Genomic DNA, 25,841 nt, shown 5'->3' with positions numbered 1-25,841 from the left:
CATACCGGCTCCAGTATATTCACCACGTTAAAGCAGAAAGACACAATATGAAATAACTTAAAGCAGGGGCTTACTGTAACTTTAAGTCAATCCTATTGAACGAGTGTTAGTCCAGTCTGGGTTACTCGTGCTGGGTCATCACAGAAAGATGAAGTTATATCTAGAGAAGAGTCAGAGCAATTGCGAAGATTAATTGGTCAACTGAACTGATTGTGGACTCAGTAGACCAGATACTAGTTTTAATGTATTAGAATTAAGTGCTAGGATGAAACCCCCTCAAGTGGAGAATGTTTTAAGGACAGACCATGAAACTAGTCATTTTTAGCAATGCTTTACATACTAATCTGCCTGGTGGGCCTTCTAGTGAGCTGGCTTCATAACATTCCTGCTGGGTGAAAATGGGAAATGTCCTTTAGCTACGGAAGCTAAGAAATAAAAACGATTATTAAAAGTGCACTGCTAAAACACTGTGGAGGCAGTGGATTTGGGATTCCATTTGTCAAATGTTTTAAATGAGATTCTGTGCAACGGGAGTATTGAAGATAGTCTTATACCCATTGAATGTTATGTAGATAATAGTTCATTGTGGGATTACATACACAAAGAGTGAGTGAGAACAGATTACAAATGCACCTTGCTGGTTTGAAACAAATGCTGGAGAGAAAGAAAATATCTAAAATTAAATGAATGGATGCAAGTTATCAACTGCCTCTTATGAAAAGTAATGCCTGGACAAAGAAATTGTTAGAAGTCCTAGTAGAGAGACATCTCGCAACGTTATGCTTTGTACAGAATATGGAGTTCCTTGATTTAGGTTGTTTTGAAAATTTAGTTGCAACTGTAAACTCTAGTTTTTAGTTGAAGAGCGAGAAGGAAATCGTAATTGTGTGCAGGGGGTGGGCATTAACTGGTGATTCACCTGTGCTTCTATTAAGTAAATACGTGGTGGCTCGGTTAAGAGGTGTATTTTTGTAGTATGTAACTTTGTAAATAAAACTTATAAACACAGATTGGTTCCAGTTCTATCCTTCACCACCTGGCTTTCTGGAATAGGACACTAATCTCCTCTCCCCATTGACGGAATTATTGATCAAAGTTTCATTTCAAAAATAGATAGAGGGGAGAAACTTTTCGCCGTCAGTTAAATTGTTGATAACTCCACATAAAACCTGCATATATTTTGGATGACAAACAAGCTGAAGCAGTGCAGTATGTCCAGCAGCACCTATATCCTAGTGAATATAGATATAGTAACACTGACAGAACTGAAACAAACAGAACCTTACAACACTGAAGGAGACCATTCAGCCCATCATGCCTGTGCTAACTTTGAAAGAGCAGTCCAATCTAAGCCCACAGCCCAGCTTCCTCCACAATACCCTGCAAATTGATCCTCTTCAAGTACATGTCCAATTGCCTTTCAAATTTCCTATGGAATTCAACACTCTCAGATACTGCAATCCCGATCTTAACAACCCTCTGTGTGAAAATATTATCCTTATTTCCCCTTAGCTTTGTCAATTATTTTAAATCTGTGACATCTGCTGCCAACCAACTTGCCAAAGGAAACAATTTCTTCCTACTTTGTCTATCAAAACTCATGATTTTGAATAACTCCATTAGATCTCCCCTTACCCTTCTCTGCTCCAAGTATTTCGCTTCTCCAGTCTCCATATAACAGAAGTCCCTCATCCCTGGTATCATCCTGGTAAACCTCATCTGTACCCTCGCTAAAAAACCTTTCTAAATTGTGGTGCCCAAAATTGTATGCAAGTACTTAAGCTGAGGTCTAACCAATAATTTTCTTGAGGTTTAGCAGAACTTCTTTGCCTTTGTATTCAACACCTCTATTTACAATGAAAAGTATTCTGCATGTTTTCCTTAACCACCTTATCAACTTGTTTTGTCACCTTTCAAAAATTTGTGAATATGTGCTTTCAGGTCCCTCTGCTCTTGAAAACCCTCTAAATATTACACTTTTAGGTTATACCCTTCCCCCATGTTGCTCTACCCAAAGTACATCACTTCATATTTATCTGCATTATATTGCATCTGACATGTGTCTGCACGTTTCACCAATCCGTCTCTGCCCTCCTGAAGTCTGCTGCTATCCTACTCACTATTTACTATGCTGCCAAGTTTAGTACCATCTGCAAACTTGGAAATTTTACTTGCTATACCCAGGTCATTTGTACAAGAAGAAACACAACGGTTCTGACACCGATCCCTGGGGAATACTTCTCCAGTCAGGAAACAACCATTTAAACAATTCGATCAGGTTGATCAGACGACATCAGACAAGTTCATGTTGTCTGTCACTTATCAACCTATGCTTCTCCAAGTGAGAGTTAATTTTATTTTGACAAAGGTCTTTCTTGGTTTTCCCATCATTGACATTAAGTTGATTGGCCTGTATTTACCAGATTTATCCATCTCCACTTTTTTTTTTGCAGGCTTTTCTAAAGTTAGTGTCTCAGCTGAACTCTGGTGTCTCCAGACTAGCAAACCCAAAACTTTCTCTCCCGACAATAAAATTTATCACTATCTCTCTAACTGGAGATGGTTTGGTTTATAGTGCACGCTGTCTCACTGTTTGGGAATGAGCTAGGTTGTGAAGCAAGGTCTCTCACTATTTGAAAAATACTCATTCCATGCCTTCTCTGTCAGTTCCTTCATTTCTGGATTGAATTTTTAACCATGTCACACACACCCTCAAAGTTATCAAGACTTGGCAACTTTCCACTGTTGAACAGTTATTCCAACTGGCGATCTTTACACTGTTGCAATATGCAGAATTGAAGAAATTGTGAAGTAAAATGACAATGGCCGGATGTGTTTTCTGCATTTTCCTGTTCTAATTGCTAGGAGTGGGCTGAGTTAATGTTATTGAAGCAAAATCTAGAACTGTGGGGAAATATGTTTTAATACTTTTTAAGCCCATATTTGCTCATGACTTACTCAAGCAATGACAACCTCAACAATAGGTCTAAAATCCCAATGAACAGTCTGATTCAGTAGTGCTCAAAATGGAAACTTTTCTAACAACCAGCTCCACAAGTGCTGACTATGCTTGAAGAAAACTGTCTCTTTTTCTCCGATTATTTCTTTCTCACTTAGTGTCAGTTGGCTACAATCTATAGCATGCCAGCCTCAAAGTCAGAAGGCTGCAGGTCAAGCCCCATCCCAGGGCTTAAGCAGGTAATCCAGAATGACACTCAAGTGCAGAACTGTTGGGAGCGCTGCATTGTCTTTCCTGATGAAAGATGCTAAACTGAGATAAAAGCAAAATATTGCACACGCTGGAGACCTGAAATAAAAACAGAAAGTCATATTGGACTTGAAATGTTTATCTCTCTCCACAGATGCTGCCAGACCTGCTGAGCTTTTCCAGCACTTTCTGTCTTTATATTAAACTGAGATCCTGCCTTCCTGTTCTGGTGTCTTAAAAAGATGCTGCAGCAGCTGGGGGTGCTGCTGGTGTCCTGGTTAACATTCATCCCTCAACCAAAGGAAGTTAACTAATGTTTCATCCGATTACAATGAATGGGACTTTGCTATCCGCACAATGGCTGCTTGCAGCAGGAGTGACTTGCACTGCCACAGGAAATCATTGGTTATGAAATTAAAGATGCGTTTCATCAATGCAACTTCCTCTTTCCAGCTCCAGCATTGCTACTCCTTCCCTGCCTATTAGGCACTAAGCCCGCACGGCCTTGTCTGCCTTCCCAGGACTCCATGGCACTATTTGGATGAAGCAGAAAGCTCCATCTTTCTTTCGCCTTTTCCCAGCCTCCCTTCACTTTGCTTTCCTGTCAGCTCCCTCCCACCTTCCTTACCTCTGTTTCCAGGTTAGATTTGGTTGGGAGGGGGAGGTGAGGTGGGGTGGGGTGGGGGAGGCTCGCAATAGGACCGGAGGCCACTTGTCCAGGAGGCGCTGGAGAAGCAGTCTCCAGGGCAGCACGGAACCTTCCAGAGCTCAGGCCGGAACCAGCCGGGTCTGAAATGCGCATGCGCCGATCTCAATCCCACCATGCAAATCGGCACCCTTAAAAAAAAAACATAAGGCGGTTTCTGCTTCGCTGTGCATTGTGGTCTTTTCGCACTTCCATTACTGGGCCTATTGAACCTTGCAGAGAAAGGCCTGAGGTCGCAACGCTGGAGCACAACATTGTAACCTCTCTTTCTGAACTTGCTGCAGGCTGGCAGCTCCCAAAGAGCCTTTCATTCAAATAGCGCCTGACAAGGCGGAACAGTAGTCACGTTTTCAGAGCGACTGAACTGCGCAGGAGCGAAGATATTGCGACGCTGGAGGCGGAAGTGGCTGAGAAGGCGGCGGCGGCGGAGAGCTCGCGGTAAGTGACCGGGGGGTGGGGGGGTCACCTGTACCGGGCAGAGTAACCTAGCAACCAGGTACCACTCGGGTTGTTTCAGTCCAAGCAGAACGGTGCGCTTGTTTCTAAGGGCTGGGTCGCCTATGAACGTGGCCTGCTTTGTTCTACGTGAGACAGACATAATCAATCTGATGGGGAAGGGTTGGATATTTATTTGCTCACCAGTTTCCAGTATTTATCCTTGGAGGGGCTTCGTGTTTCTCACTCCAGACGAAGCTTCGCTGAGGTGGTTTGCAAGGCAGAATAATGAAGGCGTCTTTTCTGTCTAAATCAGTGGGCAATTTAAAAAGTGATTTATGCTCATGGTGCTCTTTTTATTTGATATCTAGTTTTGTTATCTCAAATTAGTTAAGTCCTAGTGTTTGGAAGCCCTCAGACCTGGAGCTACTTTTTAGAAAGGCGGAGTTTGAATTTCTGTAACCCCTCATCTCTAAGAAGCATCCCACAGCACTTGCTTTGCAATGCAGTAAAATGTCAGCCATTTTGCACACAAATACTGATGAGAGAAATGATTGCAATCTATTTTTTTTGTTGGAGAGAGGAATGTTGGTTAGAACACTCTCGCAATATTTTGATTAATACTAATACTTACTATTTAAAAACTACAAAAGAGGGGGAGGATTTAATAACTCCTCTGAAGGAAGGGTACCTCTGACAATGGAGAATGGCTTCAGTAATGTATTAAAATGTCGAACCAGATTATGTGCTCAAACCCGGAGCGAAATTTAAGCACAAGTTTTAGTTTAAGAATTAAGAACATTATTAACTCAGCCAAGTTGAAAATGGTATAGAATTGTTAGCTTAGTAGGTGACCAGAGAGTGGTAGAATAAAGGCTGTTCAGGGGGAAATACTACTTGTAACTTTTACATTGCACCCCCTCACAGTAAATTTAGTGGGTAGAAGCTACTCTTCAGACCTGGTGGTCGGGGTTGGAATACAGGTATCACCAAAAGTGAGTGTGATGGCAGAGTCATTATTCATTATTCTCAACAGTACTGGTCCAAAAGTACTTATTAAGAATGAATCCCATGTAGAGTGAGATACTTCCAGGGCTGATTTGACATACTTATTTGGCCTTAGGTTACAGGCATTCACATTGTTAAATGCAAATTAATTTGTTTCTTTGAACAACCCTGCATTTGCAGTTCACACCCACAGAACATTAGAAAGTTGTGTCAGCTGTGGCTCAGTTGGTCACGCTCTTTCCTCCGAGTCACACGTTATGGGGTCAAGTCCCACTACAGGGCCTGAGCACAAATATCAAAGCTGACACTTCAGTGCAGTACTGAGGGAGTTCTGCTCTGCCGGAAATGCTGTGTCTCAGTTGGGCTGTTAAAACCGAGTCCCCCATCTACCTGCTCGGGTGGATGTAAAAGATTCCAGAGCACTATTTCAAAGGAGAACAGGGCTGTTGTCCAGGTTGTCCCAGCCAATATTTATTCCACAATCAGTGTCACATAAAACAGATGAGCTGGTCATTATCACGTTGCAGTTTGTAGGCATTTACTGTCTGCAAATTGGTTGCCATGTTTCCTACATTACAACAGTGACTACACTTTAAAAATATTTCTTTGGGTAAAATGCTTTGTGAATAGTGTAGGTTTTAATTTGTCTACTTTTGTAAAGAATATATAGATAAGAATTGGTTTGCTTATTCATACTAACTTTATACTTGCTAACTTTATACTGATCCTGGGATGGGAAGGACAGGTTCAGTTTTTATTCCTGAATTTAATGTTAAATTGTCAAATTTTGCAATATTATCAGTATTTTCAGTTCACTTGATGGCAATTTTGTTGGCTTTAGAGTGGCTAGTGGAGGTAAAGCCATTGAGAGTCATCATTTGTTCAGATTCACCATCAGCATTGGTCTCAATCCAATCATCTTTTTCTGAATCCAGACAGGATTTTATTTTTGAAATTTTTCATTTATTGAGTAACATACCCCACCGCGATACCCAACTGTTGTTTTTTTTATGGATGCCAGCACACAAAGGTGCGGTAGGGAATGAGGCAGCAGATTCGTTGGCTAAAAGTCCTATAAATCACTTGATTCCAGACATTGAGATTTCATTAGGGAAGATGGAAATTAAATCTATTATTATGGATAAACTATATGCATTTTGGCAACAAAAGTGGGATATGGATGAGAAAGGAAGACATTTTACATCAGAGTCAAAACAATGTGAAGTTATCTAGTAAATTCACTGGGAAGTGTAGAAGGGATGAGGTGATTATGAGCAGGATTCAGATTTGGCACTGTGGGTTAAATGGGTCTCTGTATTTAATAGGGAAGCATGCTGATGGTTTGTGTCAGAATTGTGGGGAAAGATTCCTGCAATCGGTGAAGCAATTTATCACACGGCACGAAGATTGCAGCTGAAAGGGGAACTAGGCAGTTTAATTTACAACAGGAAGGTATACAGTGTGATATGGTGGCTAGTATTTTAGTTGTTAGGTTTGGGTATTGGGATATTTATGAAGTTGTGGCATTTTTGTTATATTTCCCAGGATTAGCGCATAGAATTTAGGTTTTTTTTTGCATTGCACTTCCTCCGATACAGTAGGTGGCAGTTATACACCAAAGAGGTGTGAATTTGCCAGAAACCATAAAAAGAAGTGCTTTGTGACATCCACTAGCTGTAAAAGGGGCTGAATAAATGAAAGCCTTTCCTTTTATAACTAATGAATTATTTTTGAAGTGCACTCTCTGTTATATAAGTCACAGCTAGCTTGTGCACAGTAAGGCCAACAAGTCACAAATGAGATGAATGACCAGTTAATATGTTTTGGTGGTGTTGGCTGAAGGTGGGATTTGGGACACTAGGAGAAATCCCACTGCTTCTTTGAATGGTGTCATGGAATCTTTTAAATGGGTGGGAACATGGATGCCAAGTTGCTTAGTTGCAGCATGACTATAGGGGACACTTGATGGAATGTTAGCCTTTCCAAGTTTATCATTTTCATAGATTCCTTTGTTTTGTACCTGAACAAGCAGGCGAAACCTCAATTTCAAACTTGGCAAAAGGCATTTAAAGAGCTAGTTCCTCTAAAGGCTTATTTAAACCGTTAAGCATTTTCAATTTAAGATACTCTAGCTTGAAAAATTGTGCATTATAGACATTTGCTACTTGGGCCCGTAGAGTCTTAGGACGTAGCTGTGATTTCTCCACATGCTGGAGTTCTTGGGTTTAATGTTGACATGGTGGAGTCAAGCCAACTATGGGAGAATTAGAGGGTTTCCAATAGTATGCCTCGAGTACCATCTGCTCTGCCAACCCAAATAAAGATACTGGATTACTATTGTTTGAATCCTGCTCGGTCTTTCAGCTGAAACTGGGCTGACGAGAAGAACATGTTTTCTTGTAAGAAACTTCAGATCCAGTGCCTGTCCAAAAGGGAAATACATCAATTTACACAATTTAAAAAGGATTAGACCAAAGGTGAGCATTTTGGACTTCTGCATTCACAATCACTCAAAATGATAGATGGGTATTCAATATACAAACCTGAAAGTAGTGGCTTGCAAGGAAGCTGAAAGTGCTGCTGTATGTTTTTGTAAACACTTTAGTTTCATGCAGGGATGCACACGAAACAAAGCAACATAAACAAATAGCAAGGGTTGATGTCAAGATTGATACACCACACCATGTAAAGTTATACAGTTCGACGGTACTTGCCACTGAACAAGAAAGGCTTGATTTAAAAACTTTGCAAAGCCCAGCACCAATAGTCAGGTGGTAAATGGTAAATCTGCAGGATCCAGATGGAGGATCAAGCCTGAGATTGAGTGGAAATGCCTCTGGATTTTGCTGGACCCTGTTTTTTATTTTGAAAAAAAATGGAAAATGGCAAACAGAAACCTGAGAGACTTTGAGAATGCTGGGATGTCCAAACATTCCTCCACAAATAGTAGAGAGGAAATTTGTCCAGTGATGCGATGGAAGCTGGTTTCTGGTATCAGAGAGTCCTGAAGAGATCTTAATTTATGTCAGAATGAATAATCCACTCGTGCATGAGCTGTTGATCAACAGAACTGCCTGTTGTCAGCACCTGTTGAGTATTGAGGTATGATTATTGTCCTATGATTCATAAGGAGAGAGTGGGGGCTAGAACAGGGATTTTCTTCTAGGTGCACCAGTCTACTTTGTTGCCTGTCCGGATAAATATCAACTCACTGGGTGCCACAAGTTGGAAACTGTTCATGCACCAACCTAATTGTGAGTTTGTCAATGACCCTGAGACTGCTTGTTTACCAAGAAGGCAGGCTCAGCACCTAGAAAGGATGTGTAGGTCGACACTGGAATAGGGGAGGAAGAGGCAATGTTGAGCCTGAACTCCTTTGATGTACATTGCTTTCTAGAAACCACCTTGAGAGTCCTGAGCTAATGTTCAGTCAATCTCTGTTAGTATTGGGGAGCTCTCACTCAGGTAGTTTGAAGTGACGTTGTGAACAATGAACTTGCCTTGACAATGGTGTTTGCCACTAGAATATGGAGATATTTTCCTGCCTACATGATTTGACATCGCTTGAGGAAGAGTTATCAGTGCAGAAAGGATGGTGTTATATTGTTATACTGTTTATATTATTCGTAAAGAGCTATGAACTAAATGTTATGTGAAATATATATCCCGGGGTGCCACATTCACTGTTGCACTGCAATCATGTGTCAGGTAACAATCTTCAGTCCACTAGTCACATGAAGAGTTGAAAGAAATACATTTGCTGAGTCAAAAGTGTGATTATTTCTAATTTGTGGGATCCAGAAGACACAACAGACGGAGAACTTGTGTGGATAAGCAGACCTTTTCATGGAGTTGTGAAACTGATTGCTTGATTTACCACCCTCACTGAGTGTGACCTAAGGTGGCGTAACAGGATGAGCCATCACCTGAGCAAGAAGACACAGAACACTGATTCAGTTAAGTCCTAGTAGCCTGTTAGTCAATGTTTACACCAGCGATCTGCCTGAAACAGTCCTGCAAATGTGTGTATGCACATGGCATTGCTTTAGCCGTGCAAAACAAAAATGTGTCTGAGGAAGCCCTAACCTGTGTTTTACAGAGGATGAAGGCCTACTTCAGCCAATGACGACTTTGACCAAACACGCAAGCAACCATCACTTCTTCGATATTCCACCTCTACAAATCAAGCCTTGAAAGTTTTTTATGGCACAGAGGTAAACCATACCAAATACCCCTCCTATTAGGCATCAAATACAATCGCTCCTTCTGATATACACAACATCTCCAGAACTTCAGGGGTGGGAGGGTAACTAGAGTAGGGTCAGCCGGATCCAGAAACTTTCAGATCCACATGGGGAGCAGACACTCAAAAACCTCCGTATAACATCACACATCCTGATATATTCTCCAGCAAAGCACTGCTCCCTGGAATGGGCATTAACTCTGCATGTCAAATCTGTCAATTATGAGAATCATCACGGCATGTTTTTATCCACACCAGCACCCTGGCTGTGTGCATTGGCAAACTTCGTATCACCACATCTAAGTCCTGAATCTGCAGTCTCCGGAGAGTACAAGTGTTACATCAACAAAGACATACCAATCCAGATTGTTTCGACCAGCCCATCTCGAATCAAGGCCAATTTTGGCCGTCGCCCAAGCCCTTCAGTCTCCCTGAGCCTTGATGACTGATAGTGTAATCCTTGGCAGAACTGTGACCGTTAGAAGTAATTTCTAACAGGGGAACCGACAAGGCTATCTGAAGGATCTAACCTTCCCCATTAACAGTGACCAATCATTCAGAACTAGTCATTGTAGATGCTGTCACCTTCTCCATTGGTAGAGTGTTAAAGCAACCCCATGAGATTGGAACTCCTAATCAGACTCTAGAGCCCATCATCGAACACTGCCCTCGGGCAATTCACAGGCAGCCTACAAGATGTACACGGGAAGCTTTGGCCTGGATATCTGACTTCGATATTGATATTTGATTTTTAAAAAAATAAAATATCACTATCATAAAAAAAAGAAAACCAGATGTCTACAAACACCATCTTTGAGACAACACTTCTGAAGTTTGAAGTGGAGAAGTTACTTAACCTGACCTCCACCTGCTGCTGGGCTGGCTGCTGCTTTCACACCACTGCGTATGCTTGTTTGGAGGCTGCCTCATCCTGAACAGCACCATGGTTCCTCTTGCCTCAGAATGCACAAGATGCACTGCAGCAACTCACCAAGGCTCCTTCAACAGCCACTACCACCTAGAAGGAGAAAGGCAGCAGGTGGATGGGAACACCACCACCTGCAAGTTCCCCTCCAAGCCACACACCATCCTGACTTTGAAAATATATCGCCATTCCTTCACTGTTGGTGGGTCAAAATCCTGGAACTTCCTACCTAACAGCACCATGGGTGTACCTACACCACATGGACTGCAGCAGTTCAAAAAGGCAGCTCACCACCACCTTCTCCAAGGCAATTAGGGATGGGCAATAAATGCTGGCCCAGCCAGTGACACCCACATCCTGTGAAAGAATGAAAAAAATTCTTGGACTGCTTTTCCTATCTTGTGTGAGGCCCTATGCCAGTAACCCACCTAGCACTCCCACCCCACCCCCACCTCCCCCAGTCCACATAACCTAAAGGTTCCATTTTCATGAACTTTTCCTGCCACATCCAAGCCCTCTTACTTGCACAATGTTCCCTTGGTAATCCACATGTTCCATTTTTCTTTTCGTATTCCCTGCTCTCCACCCAGCCATTCTCCAATTTATTTTACTCTGTCTCCATCATATGCCTCCATGATCCTTACACTGAATAGCCCCTGACCTAGCCTTGAATGTCTCTTGAAAAGAGCCCGTTTCTTCCCTCTGTGCCTCGCTTAGTATCCTTCGCTGTGGCATTTATTGCTGTAAATCCCAACATTTTCAACCTCCCTTCTCACCTGCTAGTCAGTGATCAACTTCTATAACCTCATATCCATCTTATTTATGCCTTTCATTCCAACACTACCAGGAGCTCTTTAGTCACTGCCCAACTCTTTCTTGAATGAGATCTACACCATCCGTAATCTCATAATGCCGCCGACTAATATTTTGGCACTGGCAGAAACCCAGTATATGTCAGTCCTGGCTTAATGGTAATGCGGGTTAATGGGTTCAAGCCCCACACTGAAGGCTTGAGTACATTATCCAGCCTGACACTTCACTAAAATGCTCAGAGTATGCTGCACTGTTGGAGATGCTGTCTTTCAGCTGGGACATTAAGCCACAGTTCTGCTTTCACCCTCCAGTGGACATAAAGGATCTCGGTGCTCTTCACTGGAACGAATTTCAGTTGAGAGATTTGCAGAAATGAGAGACATACGAGGAAGGATTGCATTCGAGCTAATGTGTCTATATAAAGGGGCACTTGCTATTTCGGTGTTCACTGTTTGGGAGAACAACTGTTCTGTTGAAGGGTCGTGTGGACCCGAAACGTCGACTCTTTTCTTCTCCACCCGATGCTGCCAGACCTGCTGAGTTTTTCCAGGTAGTTCTGTTTTTGTTTTGGATTTCTGGCATCCGCAGTAGTTTTTTAGTTTTTTGTTTTTATCTCCTAGAACATGCTTGGTGCTCAGTGGAATGGGCAAGAGTTAGTCCTGTGAGAGGAATCTTTATGCGCTGGTTCCATTAGAGTGCTGAAGATAGAGTTGTGTTAATGCCGGGCATGACCCCAATAAGATGGAAGGTAGTTGTGAGAAAATCAAAAAGGAGACATTGGCGATGGATATGAAGCTTCCTTCAGAATGTCTGCCTTTTTTCTTGGGAGCATAGGAACAGCAAGAGGCCATTTAGCCCCTTGAGTCTGCTCCATCATTCAGTTAGATCACAGCTTGGTTCCATTTTCTATCTTTTGCTCCGTATCCCTTGATACCATTATCAAACACACATCTATCTCTCAATCTTGAAAGCTCCGATTCTCCCAGAATCCACATTCTTTTGGAGAATAAATTCCAGATTTTTACTATCCTTTGTGTGAAAAAGTGCCTCCTGAATTTTGCTCCTAAATGGGCTGGCTCTAATTTTAAGATTACATCCTCTTGTTCTTGATCCCTTCACCGGAGGAAGCAGTTTCTCCATATTATCCTTATTGAACCCTTTTAACATTTTAAACATCTCAATCAGATCACCCCTCAATTTTCTACACTCGAGGGAATGCAAGGAACATTTATGCACCATGTCCTTATAATTTAACCCCCTAAGCCTTGGCATCATTCTGGTGAATCTGTGTTGCACCTCCAAGGCCAATATATCCCCCTTGGAGGCGCAGTGACCAAAACCAAACGCAGTGCTCCAGATGGTGTCTGATTGTAGACAGTAATTTTAGTTGGAGGTTAATTTTCTTTTGCTCACTACATTTGAACAGTGACAATGAATTTAGCTGTATTTTGGATGCAGTATTGACTGAGACTCAGTTGATATTAGAGAGAGAACTGAACACTTCCCAATGGCTTTAAGACTATCTGAAGAAGTTCTGACAAATGTATAATCTGGCTTTTCCTTGTTCTGTTGGGGAATCTTGGGCATACTTTGCATCTATTTATTTTGTCAGCCATGTTGAGGCACTGCAAACATCATTTGTAACGTCGGCCATTGTAAAAACACGCACGCTCTGAATAATGTTTAAATCCTTGAATCAGCGATCATATCATTCCTTTTGCTGTAAATTGCAGTAAATTATTTTCAAACACTTGCAGACAACTGGACTCTAATGACAACAAAGTTTAAATCGACTTAGCGTAGTTTTTCTCTTAACCATGAGGGCAAACTTCAAGTTTCGTGAGATTAACTGTTAGAGGCATTCGTGAGAGGTGAATAGTATTTTGAAAATTTGTGCCTAAGGATGCTATCGGACTGTCAGAAGGGTGGAACTGAACCTTCATTGCAAGAAGCGGAATACAATTCACTTAGTGATTCCCTATTAATGTGATCTGATTCTCAATTTGGAGGTATTTAAAGAAACATTCCCCAGAAACGGCCCATTTCACCAGTGACTGGCACTGATCACTGCAGCAGTGTTTAGGGAGAATGTGTTACATCGAAGACCGCCCGCTACAGGAACATCCTCTTGACTTTATCAATTTTATCAAAAATTTGTGTGAAATCATTTTTCATTGTTTAAAAAATTAGCATGGTTTTCCTTTTGGGCTGAAGGGTTGTAATTAAGTTCCACCTGGCTACAGTAGATCCTGTTTCCCAGGCAACCAGTGACATGTTGACGTGTGCAGCAGGCATACTAAAAGGCAGGATCAGCAGGGTTTGAGAGAAGATATTTTTGTTTTTTTAAAAGCTACAAATTAAGTGCTGCTCCTTTTTAAAGCTAGTCTCCAACACCTATATTTCAGAAATATAAACTGTTCTCCTCATGTGCCGTTCTCACCCTGGCTCCTTCTGGCAGCTGATGGCAATAGGTTTACAGATTGCATCTTTTAAAACCATGGCAGAATCAAGAGCCTTGAACATCCAGTTTTGTTTTGGTTTTGCCCTCCATTTTGTATTTTTTTCTAAATTAAATTTAGATAAATAGAAGAAGCTTGGAGCTGATTAGTAATCCTGTTGGTACAATACATTTCATTATGGTGTTTACAGGAAGAGTATAGAAAAAGCAAAATGTCCTTTTCTTTCTGCAATGTTTCAATTTGATAATCGACAGGAATGGATACCGAGGAGTCATTGCAAATCTGCAGCTGTTTTTTTTTTAATATATTCAGTCACAGGTTGTTGGCATTGATGGCAAAGCCAGCATTTATTTCCCATGCTTAATTATCCTTGAGAAGATGGTGGTGGTGAGACACTGTGTTGAGCTGCTGCAATCCATGTAATCTTGGTACACCCACAGTGCTGTTGAGGAGGGTGGATTTTGATCCAGCAATCATATGGCAATATGGTTCCAAGAGATGGCTGGTGACTTGGAGGGGAGCTTGCAGGTGGTGGTGTTAGGGTTGCCAGCTGTGGTTAAATTTATTCCTGGAGGTTTCATCACATGACTTGCTCCCACACTCCAGCCATTAGTCAGCCAATACATCCATGCTTGTGACGCAATGCCTTCCTATACCAATTAGAAAGCCAAAAGGCTCGCCCCCCAGTTAAATGATGCTTGACTGTAAGCCAAACAGCCTTTTTCTCCCATTTTCAATATTTTTATTGGTAACGAGAAATGCTCAAAGAAAATGCCAAGAAAGATCTTTTTTAATGTCCCGATGATTTTTCTCCAGGGTTGCACACAGTCCTGGAGATTGATTTTTAATTCCTGGAGACTCCAGGCCAGTCCTGGAGGATTGGCAATCTTAGGTGGTGTTTCCATGCACCTAATGCCTTGTTCGTCTAGGTGGTAGAGGCCACGGGTTTGGAAGGTGCTGTCGAAGGAGGCTTGGCAAGTTGCTGCAATGAATCTTGTATATGGCGTACACTGCTGCTACTGTGCAGGGAACTAATATTTAAGTTGGTGACTGGGATACCGATCAAACCTGGTGCTTTGTCCTGGATTGCGTTGAGCTTCTGGAATGTTGGAGTAGCACTCGTCCAGGCCTCTGGGGAGTATTTCATTGCACGCCTGACTGAGGTTGAGAATAGAAGAATACAGGTGGTTTATATATGGAATCATAAATAACTGGAGTGAGGATCAGGCTAGTATCCCAGTGCTCAAATTGATCCTGAATGGGGAAAATGGGGGTCCCAGGATTCTGTGGCACCGCTGTGTTGATGCTATTTGCTCTGCAGCACGAGGTAGCTGAGAGAAATTCACCTCGAGCCAGGCTCCCACTGACCGCCCTGGATCAGTGGCAAAGCCCTTGGTTATTTCTGTGCACAAGAAATAGCAATGAGATGACAAAATTATATGGGCTTTGTGGCAGACAGATTGCTTTCAGATGCTATCGGGTGGGAAACTGAGATATTTCTGTTCTGTTTTTTTTATGTAAAGAAAACACTTGTTGATTCTTTTACATTTAGCCAGTCAGGTATTTGGTAGGATGGTTATTTAAGCAGGTTGAGATTTAAAAAAAATAAATCTTTTACAATGTGTGGCGGGTTTACAAGGCGTGATGACCAATACGCATCTGCAAAATCTGTAATTATATGAACAGCTAGGTTAAGAATTTTTTTATACACTTAGGAAATCTTTCACCTCAAGGAGGCTGTCACGTTAACTGGTGCTTAAGCTGGCATGATTCCTGCAAGTATGTCGTCAGTGAGGATGAGGGATAAAAGATGAATTTTCCCTCTCTTAATAAGATGGCAGTGGGATGTGGTGTTTCCAGCTGGGCGAACATTTGTGCCAGTGTGGTACTGTCTTCCTGCTAGCAGGTGGTGCTGTGACTCTCTAAACCCAGGTACAAAGTCCAGAGAATTAAGCTAATAATAGATTGTTTTTTAATCTTTCAAAATAGCTCCTGCCTACCCAGGCCCATCCAGGGGCGGATGCAGAAATTTAGCAGAGACTGAAAGGTTTCCCTTGATTAGATTTCAGGGTGTTCCCTTCATCTGAAAAGCAAGGATGGTGTCAGTGAAAATGATGTTAACTGGGGTCGGGGAGGGGTGGGCGGTATTGCCCAGGAAGAAGCAAAGACCGGCCTTTGCGTAATCCAAGTTTGTTAAGTTACAGCACCTTGTGTTTATACCTTGAATTTGGTGGAACTTTACAATGTGCTTCCCAGGAACGTTAAAATAAAAGCAAAATTTTGCAGATGCTGGAAATCTGAAATAAAAATCGGAAGTACAGCCTCGAAACGTTAACTCTGATTCCCTCTCCACAAATGCTGTCAGACCTGCTGAGTTTTTCCAGCATTTTCTGTTTTTATCCCAGGGACTGTAGCAGTTCAAGAAAGCAGCTCAGTAACACCTTCTCAAGGGCAATTAGGGATGGGCAATAAACGCTGGCCTAGCCAGCGCTGCCCACATCCCATAAATGAATTAAAGAAAAAGTGCTATCTGATAGAATTTGACTCCAAGCCATGTGACGTGGTATTAGGATAGGTGACCCCAAGCTTGGCCAACGTGGTAACGCCTTGAAGGAGGAAAGTGAGGTGAAGGTTTAGGGAGGGAATTCCAGAATTTAGGGCCTTGACAGCTAAAGTTATGGCGAAGGAAATTGGAAATGCACAAATGACCAGAATTAGAGGAAGTTTGAGAATTTTGAATTCAAAAAAAGGCAGGAAGTTGTGCTATTCCTCAGTGTGATGTGTAATTGGTGTATAAATCCCTGTGGATGTTTCAAATTGTTTTTCAGTAGATTAATGGGTGTCTTGGTAATGCTTACAGGTGCCTTGGCTCTTTTCATCCCTCTGCAAGGGGAAAAGTGTGCAATATTCAGGGCTCTCCAGCTTTAAAATTATAATTCTCTCAAATATAGCAATGCAAAAGTGTCTGAGAGGGGTGAAAGTGAGCTTCTCTCCTGGCAGCATACCAGCAATGCTACTTTTAACATGAACAGTTGAGGACACTAACTATACTACACAGTAACCACCTGGGGTCTGTTCCTTCCACCCCCGACACTATATCATGAAGGGCCAGGCACTTCTTACTGTCGTTTCTGAGGCAGAGGATGGTTCATTGTTCCATTGGTCAGGGAATCTAAAACACTGGACAGGATGAGGGGCCAATCATTTAGGACTGAGATGAGGAGAAATCACTTCACTCAAAGGGTTGTGAATCTTCAGAATTCTCTCCCGCGGAGGCCTGTGGATGCTCCATTGTTGAATATATTTAAAGCAGGGATGTAGATTTTTGGTGTCTCAGGGAATCAAGGGACATGGAAAAGTGGAGTTGGAGCCCAAGATCAACCCTGATTGTACTGAAAGACAGAGCAGGCTCGAGGGCTATTTGGTCTACTCCTCCCATTTCTAGTGTTCATTGAACGGCTCGTCCAGCTGCTTCAAGGTTGGACCGGCTAAACTTTCTCTCAAGCTGAAATGTTTTCCCGATGGGAATGGGGAATTGCACTGCTGGTACACTGCCTTGTGAGGCAGCACACATGTCTGCATCTGCAGATTGCCTGTCATGAAATCCATTGATCTGTGTGCCCCTGGGACCGAGGAGATTGTAACAATTAAGGTACAAGATGTTCCAATGCTTGTTACATTGGTTCTTGCCTAGTAACAAGAGTGGGACCATCTGGGAGTGTTTTGATAGGTCACCAAATCAGTTTGAAGGTCAGTGAGCAACTCTTCTTGAGGCAGAATGCCAGCCAACAAGTGTCACAAAGACAAGAGGGTCAGAAACAGGTCCCAGTTAAGCTAAGTTAAAGCCTGCTCCCTGCAACTCTTAAGTAAAGAGGGTCATTGGGGCAAAGGTACCTCTTTGGAGCAGTGGTGTTCTGCTTGGCATGGCCATAGATCTGAAAGTGTGCTTCTGAGCTAGTAGTTGAGTGTACTTGGGAATCCAGGGAGAAGGAATCTCGGAAGGCAAGATTGAAACCGTGAGGTGGGCCATTGTTAAAGCCATCCAAGTGGGAGCGACCTTTGGAGAGATTTCCAAGGAAAGATCTTCAAAGGTGGAGATTGGAAACCCTCCGTGAGAAAGACGAAGTTTCAGTGAGATTGGTTGACTCACATGGAACTAAGGTCTGGGTGTTTTGTTGAGAATTCCATGGAATCTGTTTTGGTTGCATCTGTCATTTATCCTGTGGTGTGGTGCGTCCGACCACAGTTTGTCTGTTAATTCACATGTACATTATACTTACCCTGAATGTTAGAGTATAAAATGCATATTGTAAATTGTTTTATCTTTCTAAGCTTGTATAGTAAAGGTTGTTTTTGTTTGTGTAAAACCCATGGAATCTTGTGGCTTTTTTCCAAAAGCAGATGTCTTGAATCTCGACCTTTATCTACTTTAAACAAAACGTTACTGGTCCCTTACTGGATCACCCCCCACGTCCCAGTGTCTGGCCAAGGATTGTAACATGTCACACTGCAAGCTCCCGATCTGAGCTGGACTGTCGATAGTAGGCACTAAACATAGGAGGCAGAGAATAAATAACAGAACTGCTTTCTAGAAAGAAATGCTTGGGATAAGTAAGCCTTTTTTTAAATGTATAAGAACATGCCCCAACATTCAGAAGAGGGAATGGGAATTGCAATTAGTATGCTTGTTCTAACTAGGAGCCCTTATTATAAAAATGTGGAAAGAATATTGTCTGCCTAAGGCTTGAGCAGGAAGCCTGATCCATATAGTTACCGGACGTACCCAGAGCAGGAAAGGCCTGTGAAAACATCAGGTGTTGACAGAGCTTAGAGACTGAAATGAAAATCCCAAACTGCTGTGCCACAATTTGATTTTGAAAATTTCTTCATAGATTCTGTACTTCATGGGCAGATTGGGTTTGGTGAAAAGACATGGGTACAGTTTGATCAGCTGTATTCAAGAGTATTCCTTATTGTTGTTTAGCTACATATGTCAGAGAGGTGAATGCTAATTGAACTTAAGAACATAAGAAATAAGAGCATAAGTAGGCCATTTGGTCCCTCAAACCTGCTCTGCCAGTTAATGAAATCATGGCTGATCTGATGTGGCCTTAACTCCACTTCCTTGCCTGTCCCTAACTCCACTTTCCTGCCTGCCCCCCATAACCCTAGACTCCCTTGACGATCAAAAATCTGTCTAACACCGCTTTGAATATATTCAATTACCCAGCCTCCGCTGCTCGCTGGGGGAGAGAACTCCAAACATTAACAATCCTCTCTGAAAGAAAAAATTCATCCTCATCTCCATCTTATTTTGAAACGGTGCCTAATAGTTCTAGGTTCCCCCACGAGTGGAAATTGGCAGTGGTGTGCCACTGACCTTTCACCCCAGGACACCAGTTTTGAATTCAGTCTGGTTAATGGAAGACAGTCTTTCCTCTCCATGGGCTCTCATGGTTACCCGTTGACATTGGATTGGACAGGGGAAGATTTCTTTGAGGAATGGTCCGCAGGGCAAAATAGTATGGTGTATGTTGACACTAAATAAACAATCTCATTCAGGTAGGCCATAGCATGGCAGGTCAGCGACATGTGAAATTTTATACTAGTGACGTGTAAGGTAAACCTGAGGTTAAAACGTTCTCTTGGTACAACTTAGAAATGTTTTTTTTTGCTTTATTATTTTTGTCAGTGACTAATATTTATATGTAACACTCCAGTGCATCAGTGTTACTGTGTTTCATTTCACATTCCTACCTCTGATCCTTCCAAATTGCTGCAGATATCACACGCTCCTGGGGTAACACTCCCCTGGGGAATCAGCTTCAGCTTGCTCAGGGTATTTGTTTTACCAGTTGTCTGTCTGGCTATGTGCTTGGCTGAATTATTTGGACTTTGAGATTTATGTTTGCCTGACCATCTGGGAGTGTTTTGATAGGTCACCAAATCAGTTCAAAGGTCAGTGAGAAACTCTTCTTGAGGCAGTCTGCCAGGTCGGGATATAACAGTAGGAGGCTTCAGACTGCACAGGAAATGGAAACTGCCGGGTCCAATTCATCAAGAGTCCTTTTTTTTTCATTCAAGATGTCAGACTGGACAAAAGTTGGTATATTTCTGATATTCTGTCCTTAAGCGCCAATATATATAATATACAAAGTAAGTGGTGCCTTTGGGGTGAGGGAGGAACCTCAAAATATGAGCTTTTAAGGTTAAATTAAGCCTTAAGAGCTTCTTTAAATTTGCCAGTGGCAGAGTTTCACCAATATGCCAATCTCTGTTTATATTACTATAATATTATACAAGATATTATTAGCCCTAAGGCTCATGTAGTTAGTTGTCCAATCTTGGGCAACCTTGAGTTCTCCAGTACCTGAAGGTTTCATCAATGCTTGTGTTTGAGTTGGTGTTGGAGAAAGACCCATATTTCTCTGCATGTGAATTGTGTGCGTTTTGGCCTACACTCCAGTCCCTGGGTGTTCAGTGTGTGAGAGAGACAATCTCACTGGTTTGAGTGACCTCTTTGTTTTGTCGGTTGCAGTGGCTGAGAATGGACTCTGGAGCTCCAGCCTGGGTGGGCAGTGTGTTCCTCTTCATTCGCTCAGATGAGACGAATCTATCAACCCTGTACCAGGAACCCCAGATACGGCTGAGGATTTATAAAGCCCTGAAGCTGACTCTTGCTGGTAAGTTCCAACTTTCAGTTGTCACTTATGATTGTGTTTTCCATTCCTGTGCTTGTTATTGTAAATAAGCTGGACTGCAAGATGCTATTTCTGTTGTCCACAAAGAGGCTTTCAATGGTGGGCGCAGAATATCGTGAGTATCTCTGAGAAAACTATTTGATTCATGAGATATAGGAAACAAACTATAAATAAGCCAGTCCAGATTTAACCTCCTCTTTCTGAGGGACTTCACTGGACAAATTAAACCATGAAAATATTAGGTTTATCAGATTTTCAACCTCTCAATCTCTCTGTTTTTAATCTGGTTTCTAGATTTCTAAAAACTGTATTGTTAGAGTTTGTTGGGGCTAACTCTCACTGTCCATTGTCCCATTTCAATGTGACATTGTATTAGACATGTGGTGTCCTGAATACAGTAACCAGCATCTGGTGAGAGGAAGACTAGGTGAATATTAGGTTAGCTTTCCCCAAATTGCTCTGTTCACATAAACTGTCTCCATGTGTTTTGAATTATCTGAAGTGCTATGACCAGTCCCCGGGCGAGGGTCCCCCAATTTGTTATGAACCCGGATGAGGTACCCCAAATTGTTAAGCTCCCGGGTGAGGAGGGATGAACTGGCTCCCCTTTATTCAACCCCCTTGGTTGGTTGCAAGAAGGTTAATTTAAAAAGGATCCCTCCCCTCATGGATAACTTTTCCCAGTCCAGATGTATTTATGTTTTAAAGGAGCCAATTTAACCAGGCTTTCTTGGGCTAAAGAAAGAGTGAGTTTATTAGCTTTTGTAAAAATAATAAAAACGCAACGCGCGCGCGCGCACACACACACACACACACACACACACACACACACACACCACATTGAGTCCAAGTATAAAAGATACATCAATCAGTCCTTTGGCTTGTCTGTAAGGAGCAGATGGTGAAATGTTGCAGCCATTAAGTTGGGGTGATTGCGGTAACGCTGCCTTTGATAGTTGAGCAGTTGGCTTGGAGATCCTTGGTTCTGCAGGTTAGCTGAAAGAAGTTGTTCTGTTTCCTTTTCGACTGTGGCTTTCTGACTTGTGTCTTGCTTCCAGCAATCAGAGAGAAGAGGACCTTTTTACCTGCACGCACAGGGATACCCAATTGATGTTCTTCAGCTGTGACCTTCACAGCGCACATACACCAGAACAGAACACCAGACTAGCACACAGAACTAGGGCTGCAGTTGCCTTTTTTAAACCCCTTCCCTTGTATATTCCTGGAAAAGCAAAAAAAAAACAAACTCGTCTTTCACCCAGTTCTGTTTACTTTTCAACTCAGTTCATGTTCATAGTCTGGGATATAACTCAACAGGAGGTGGTTTTGGCTGAGATGGTAATCAATTTTGCTGAATATGTTGGTAGCATTATGCCAATATGAACTGCAGGGAAAATATCCAGGAGTAAGATCAGGAAAAGTAACACTTGTAGTTGTATTTGTATATTTGCTTAAATATATAGTGCGTCACCATGTATATTTCCCATCCCACTCAAAAGACATGTAATCTCCTGGGACAAGTGGAAAATAAAGTAAGTGCTTCATTTAGAAGAATAAATGTCTCTTGGTCTGATAGAAAGAGGGAGAAGGAATTAGAGACAGAGACCAGTGGAGAGATTCAGAAATGATGATGCGATATTGTGTGAGAGTTAGTTAGAGAAAGGAAGAGACCAACAGAGGAAAATGAATGAAGATAGAGAGAAAACAAAATTATTTGCAGAGGTAACAAGTATGGTAGATGTTAGAGATGTAGTAGATGTAGTTTACATGGTCTTTAGAAAACCTTTTGTAAGGGAGCCACATGGGAGATTACATGACATTAAGGGTAGGAATTTGGGGATGAATAAGAATTCTATGGAAGGACAAAATCATATTAGGAGTTGAGGGTAGTTTTTCATAAAAAAATCGGAGGTATAGATAATTCTTTAGAAGGTCAAAGGAAGCCACAATAGGATATAAGATGTGGGATTGGGCTAAAAAATGGCAGATGGAATTGAATACTAGTAAATGTGAGATGGATAATTAATTTTTAAAGTGTGACAGTAGTTATTTACTCTGAAAGGAAATAGCTGGACATTATAGACAAAACCTTTGGATTGATAAGGCAGTGAAATAAGCTAATAGAATTCTAAATTTTATCACAAAGTATCGAATATAAAAACCAAGAAATACTAATGAGCCTGTATAAAATGACCTTGAGGTAGGCACTCCACGTTATAAGAAGGACCTTTATGCTTTAGAGAGAGAACAATACAAAGTCACTGGAATGTAACCTGGCATAAGGAAATACAAATGTGAAAAAAGACTTGATAAATTGTTTTTTTTTCATAAGAGACCTGTCGGTTACTGAGCAACATAATAGAAGTGTGTTAAATTATGAAGTAATGTGACTGGGTAGATACAAGCAGTGGATGAGGGGTATAGGTCTATCTTTGTTACCTCCTAGATGTGACTATTCCAAGGCATCCTGACCAGCCTCTCTTCTACTCTCTGTAGACTTGCCACTATCTAAAACTCCTAACTTGCTTACCTCCTACCTTGCACCCAAATCCCACTCACCCACCACCTCCTTACTCACTGACCTACATCTAAGTTAAGCAATACCTTGTTTATTTTTGTTAAATCCTCATCCTCATTTTCAAACCCCTCCATGGCCTCGCCCCTCCTTGTTTCCTCCTTCAGCCCATAACCCTCCAAGATAACTGTGCTCATCTCATTCTGGCCTCTTGAGCATCCCCAATTCTAATCACTCCACTTTTGGTGGCTATGTCTTCAGATTCCAAGCCCTAAACTCTGGAATTCTCTCCCTACACCTCCCCACCTCTGTGCCTCTCTTTCTCCCTTTTAAGAGCCTCCTCAAAAGCTGCTTCTTTGACCAAGTCACCTGTCCTAATTTCTCCTTATTTGGCTCAGTATCGTATTTTGTTTGATCACGCTGCTGTGAAGCAACTTGAGGAATTTACTACATTAAAGGCACTATATAAGTAAAAACTGTGGTGGTTGTTATTAAGTATGAGGGATTTAGGACAGAAAATAAGAGAAACCTCTTGTTTCCCACAGAGTTAAGGCTGTGGAATACACTTGCAGTTTGTGTTTGAATTGTCAACGTTCAAGATTAGACTGGATAGGTGAATGAAGGAATATGGGACTAAGGTGAATAAATTAAATTTAAAACCATTCGGTTTTGAAGTGTGAAGTGACCTGGTTGGGCCAAATTTTCATATTGTAACTTGTATGTATTCGAGTATTGCTGAAAAATAAGAGACATGCTGTCGAAGCTTTTTGTCTTGCATTCATCAGGACAGATTTGCAAGAATACCTACTGTATAGGGAGCAACAATTTGTACTGCATGAAAAGAGAGTGCTGATTGGTTGGCAAATAGACTCTGATAGAGGTGTTAACATGGACAATGCACCAGGGAACAGTTAACTGCCAAGCTTTTGTTTAAATTCAAACCAGACAGGTTGACCCTGGTCAAGGCATTGCCCTGGGGAATAAACCAGTGAATGGCTTTCCCCCAAGCTTTTGCTTAGTTGAAGAAGTTGCAATTTGTATAGATGCCCCCTCTGTCTACAAAGAACAGGGTGCTGAGGGTGAATATATGTAGCTTCTAGCATCACATCAATGAGCCTCACTGCGAGCTTGACTGATAATCTTAATTTGGTTTCAGAGTAATTCTTAACACAATTAGGATTGATTAATAATTGTTGTCCAATCACAGAATCGCATTTAGTGTTGGACACTATGTTTTGAGTTTCGCAAGCACAGGTTGGTTGGGTACGGTCAGTATTTGTCTGTTGCAAACAGCCGAAGGGACATGCTGTTTGATAAGATCTGCCAGTCGTTGTGATGTATGGCCTACATACCTGGCATCACATCGGCACTGAAATTCATGTAGCACATGACTCATTTGTGTGATGAGCAGAATGTCTTTTTGGCTTGATGGCAGCATCCTGTTAGTGAAGAAAGCCACTCGTGTTGCTACTGCATAGTATGAAGGAACAGAACCTAATACTGTATATTTTTACAAAAATATATCCTCATTGCTATTTCTTAATTTTAAACTGGACCTCTTGGCTGAACAAAGACATTTAAGATAGCTGACACTCTGCCTGTAAGTTATTGTCTGTGAGTCACCAGAACAAAATAAGCCAATTTGCAGTTTTGGAAATGTCACACCTTGTTATTTCTGAGAAGCTACTAACAGATCACCTGGGGACTAAACAGCCCAACTTTAAAGGGAGCTACATGAAAGCCATTTGTATTTGATAAACCAGGCCTGCCAATGGACTCAGCAAATCCACAAAGACAATGACTTCCTAAACTCAATCCTCAACAAATAGCACCTCTTTCAACCCATAATGGCTGAGATGTTATCAGCTTGGAACACAGTCAATTTCCAGACACTGGATAAACATCCTTTGAAGATATTGTGGAGAGGTAAGATCACATGAACTAAGACTCTGGCTTGTTGAACAGGTTAATATTGTCTTCCTGGACTGCAAGCCCAGTCTGCTGCTTTAACATCTGACTAGTAGGCCACACAGAAGGTGCATTACCTGGACACCTGGCCCCATCTATCCTGCCTGTGCTGAAAGCTCTGTACCATTGCCTACAAACTGATCTCTGAGTTTATTTCATCTTGTGAAGTCACCACCACCACCACCAGAAAAGTGAATTTTACACCATCAGCTTTCAGTCTGCAGACCTCTATGAAGGAATTCTTCATGGGACTTTGATTCTGGAGTCTGGACCTCATGTGAACCAATATTTATTTTCTCTGTGATCTTTGAACTGTAAAACCTTCTTTTCTCTATCCCTCTCTTCACTGTATGTGTGCAGAGGGGAAAGTTGTAGACCCTGCTTTTCATGGTTTTTGAATGTGTGCAATAAACTAACCTTTTGAGTTCATCCTACCTTGAGTTTGCTATGGGGTTATTAGTTGGAATTGGATAGCACAAAAACTGAGGGGTTGGAAATATGCCACCGCCTATTAAAAAGGAAACAAATCAAAACGCCTCTCTGTTTATGGACAAGTGGTGAGAGGGAAAATTAGTGTTGTTTGAACGGACCCCTTTGTGCCTGTAATAATAGTAACAGCGTGAAATGTTGCTCAAATTTTTGAGACACCCTAGCCTTGCTAGGTAACCTGAGGTAGACTGAGAACTTTTCAAGATCATAAGTGGAGGCCTTGGGCCCATTCATGGGCAGAATTTTCTGGATGATGTGCTGATGGCGGGCCCCGCACGTCAGCTCTTAAAATGGTGCGCGATGACATTGGGCGAGTGTCCCGGCGTCACCACACGCCATCACGATATTTAGCTGGGCGTGCACGCGATGAA

At 41.9% G+C, this 25,841-nt stretch overlaps 2 protein-coding genes across 10 annotated transcripts in view; one reads left to right on the top strand and one right to left on the bottom strand.

Annotated features, from left to right (window-relative positions):
* hsf4 (heat shock transcription factor 4) overlaps positions 1–3,935 on the bottom strand; it is a 96,363-nt gene extending 92,428 nt beyond the window's left edge. For 5 of the 7 annotated variants that reach the window (XM_078544098.1, XM_078544095.1, XM_078544104.1 and 2 more), the window contains exons 1-3: positions 3,837–3,935; positions 2,581–2,904; positions 75–160 (exon numbers count right to left, since the gene is read on the bottom strand). The gene's annotated coding sequence lies outside the window, so the exon portion shown is untranslated. Of the gene's footprint in view, positions 1–74; positions 161–2,580; positions 3,720–3,836 lie in introns of those variants that run through there. The other 2 variants (XM_078544096.1, XM_078544097.1) reach the window with 2 other exon arrangements.
* A 285-nt stretch (positions 3,936–4,220) lies between these two features.
* The window catches only part of tradd (tnfrsf1a-associated via death domain), a 36,790-nt gene continuing 15,169 nt past the window's right edge, over positions 4,221–25,841 (top strand). The window contains exons 1-2 of one of the 3 annotated variants that reach the window (XM_078544071.1): positions 4,221–4,352; positions 20,336–20,480. In XM_078544071.1, coding sequence (XP_078400197.1) covers positions 20,345–20,480 — 136 coding nt within the window. In that variant the 5' untranslated portion in view covers positions 4,221–4,352; positions 20,336–20,344. Of the gene's footprint in view, positions 4,411–9,456; positions 9,572–20,335; positions 20,481–25,841 lie in introns of those variants that run through there. The other 2 variants (XM_078544072.1, XM_078544073.1) reach the window with 2 other exon arrangements.

The sequence above is a fragment of the Cetorhinus maximus genome, chromosome 6 (genome assembly GCF_964194155.1).
Source record: "Cetorhinus maximus chromosome 6, sCetMax3.hap1.1, whole genome shotgun sequence".
Lineage (NCBI taxonomy): Eukaryota > Metazoa > Chordata > Chondrichthyes > Lamniformes > Cetorhinidae > Cetorhinus > Cetorhinus maximus.
The sequence above is the reverse complement of the archived record's forward strand: the minus strand, read 5'-3'. Positions and strand labels throughout refer to the sequence as shown.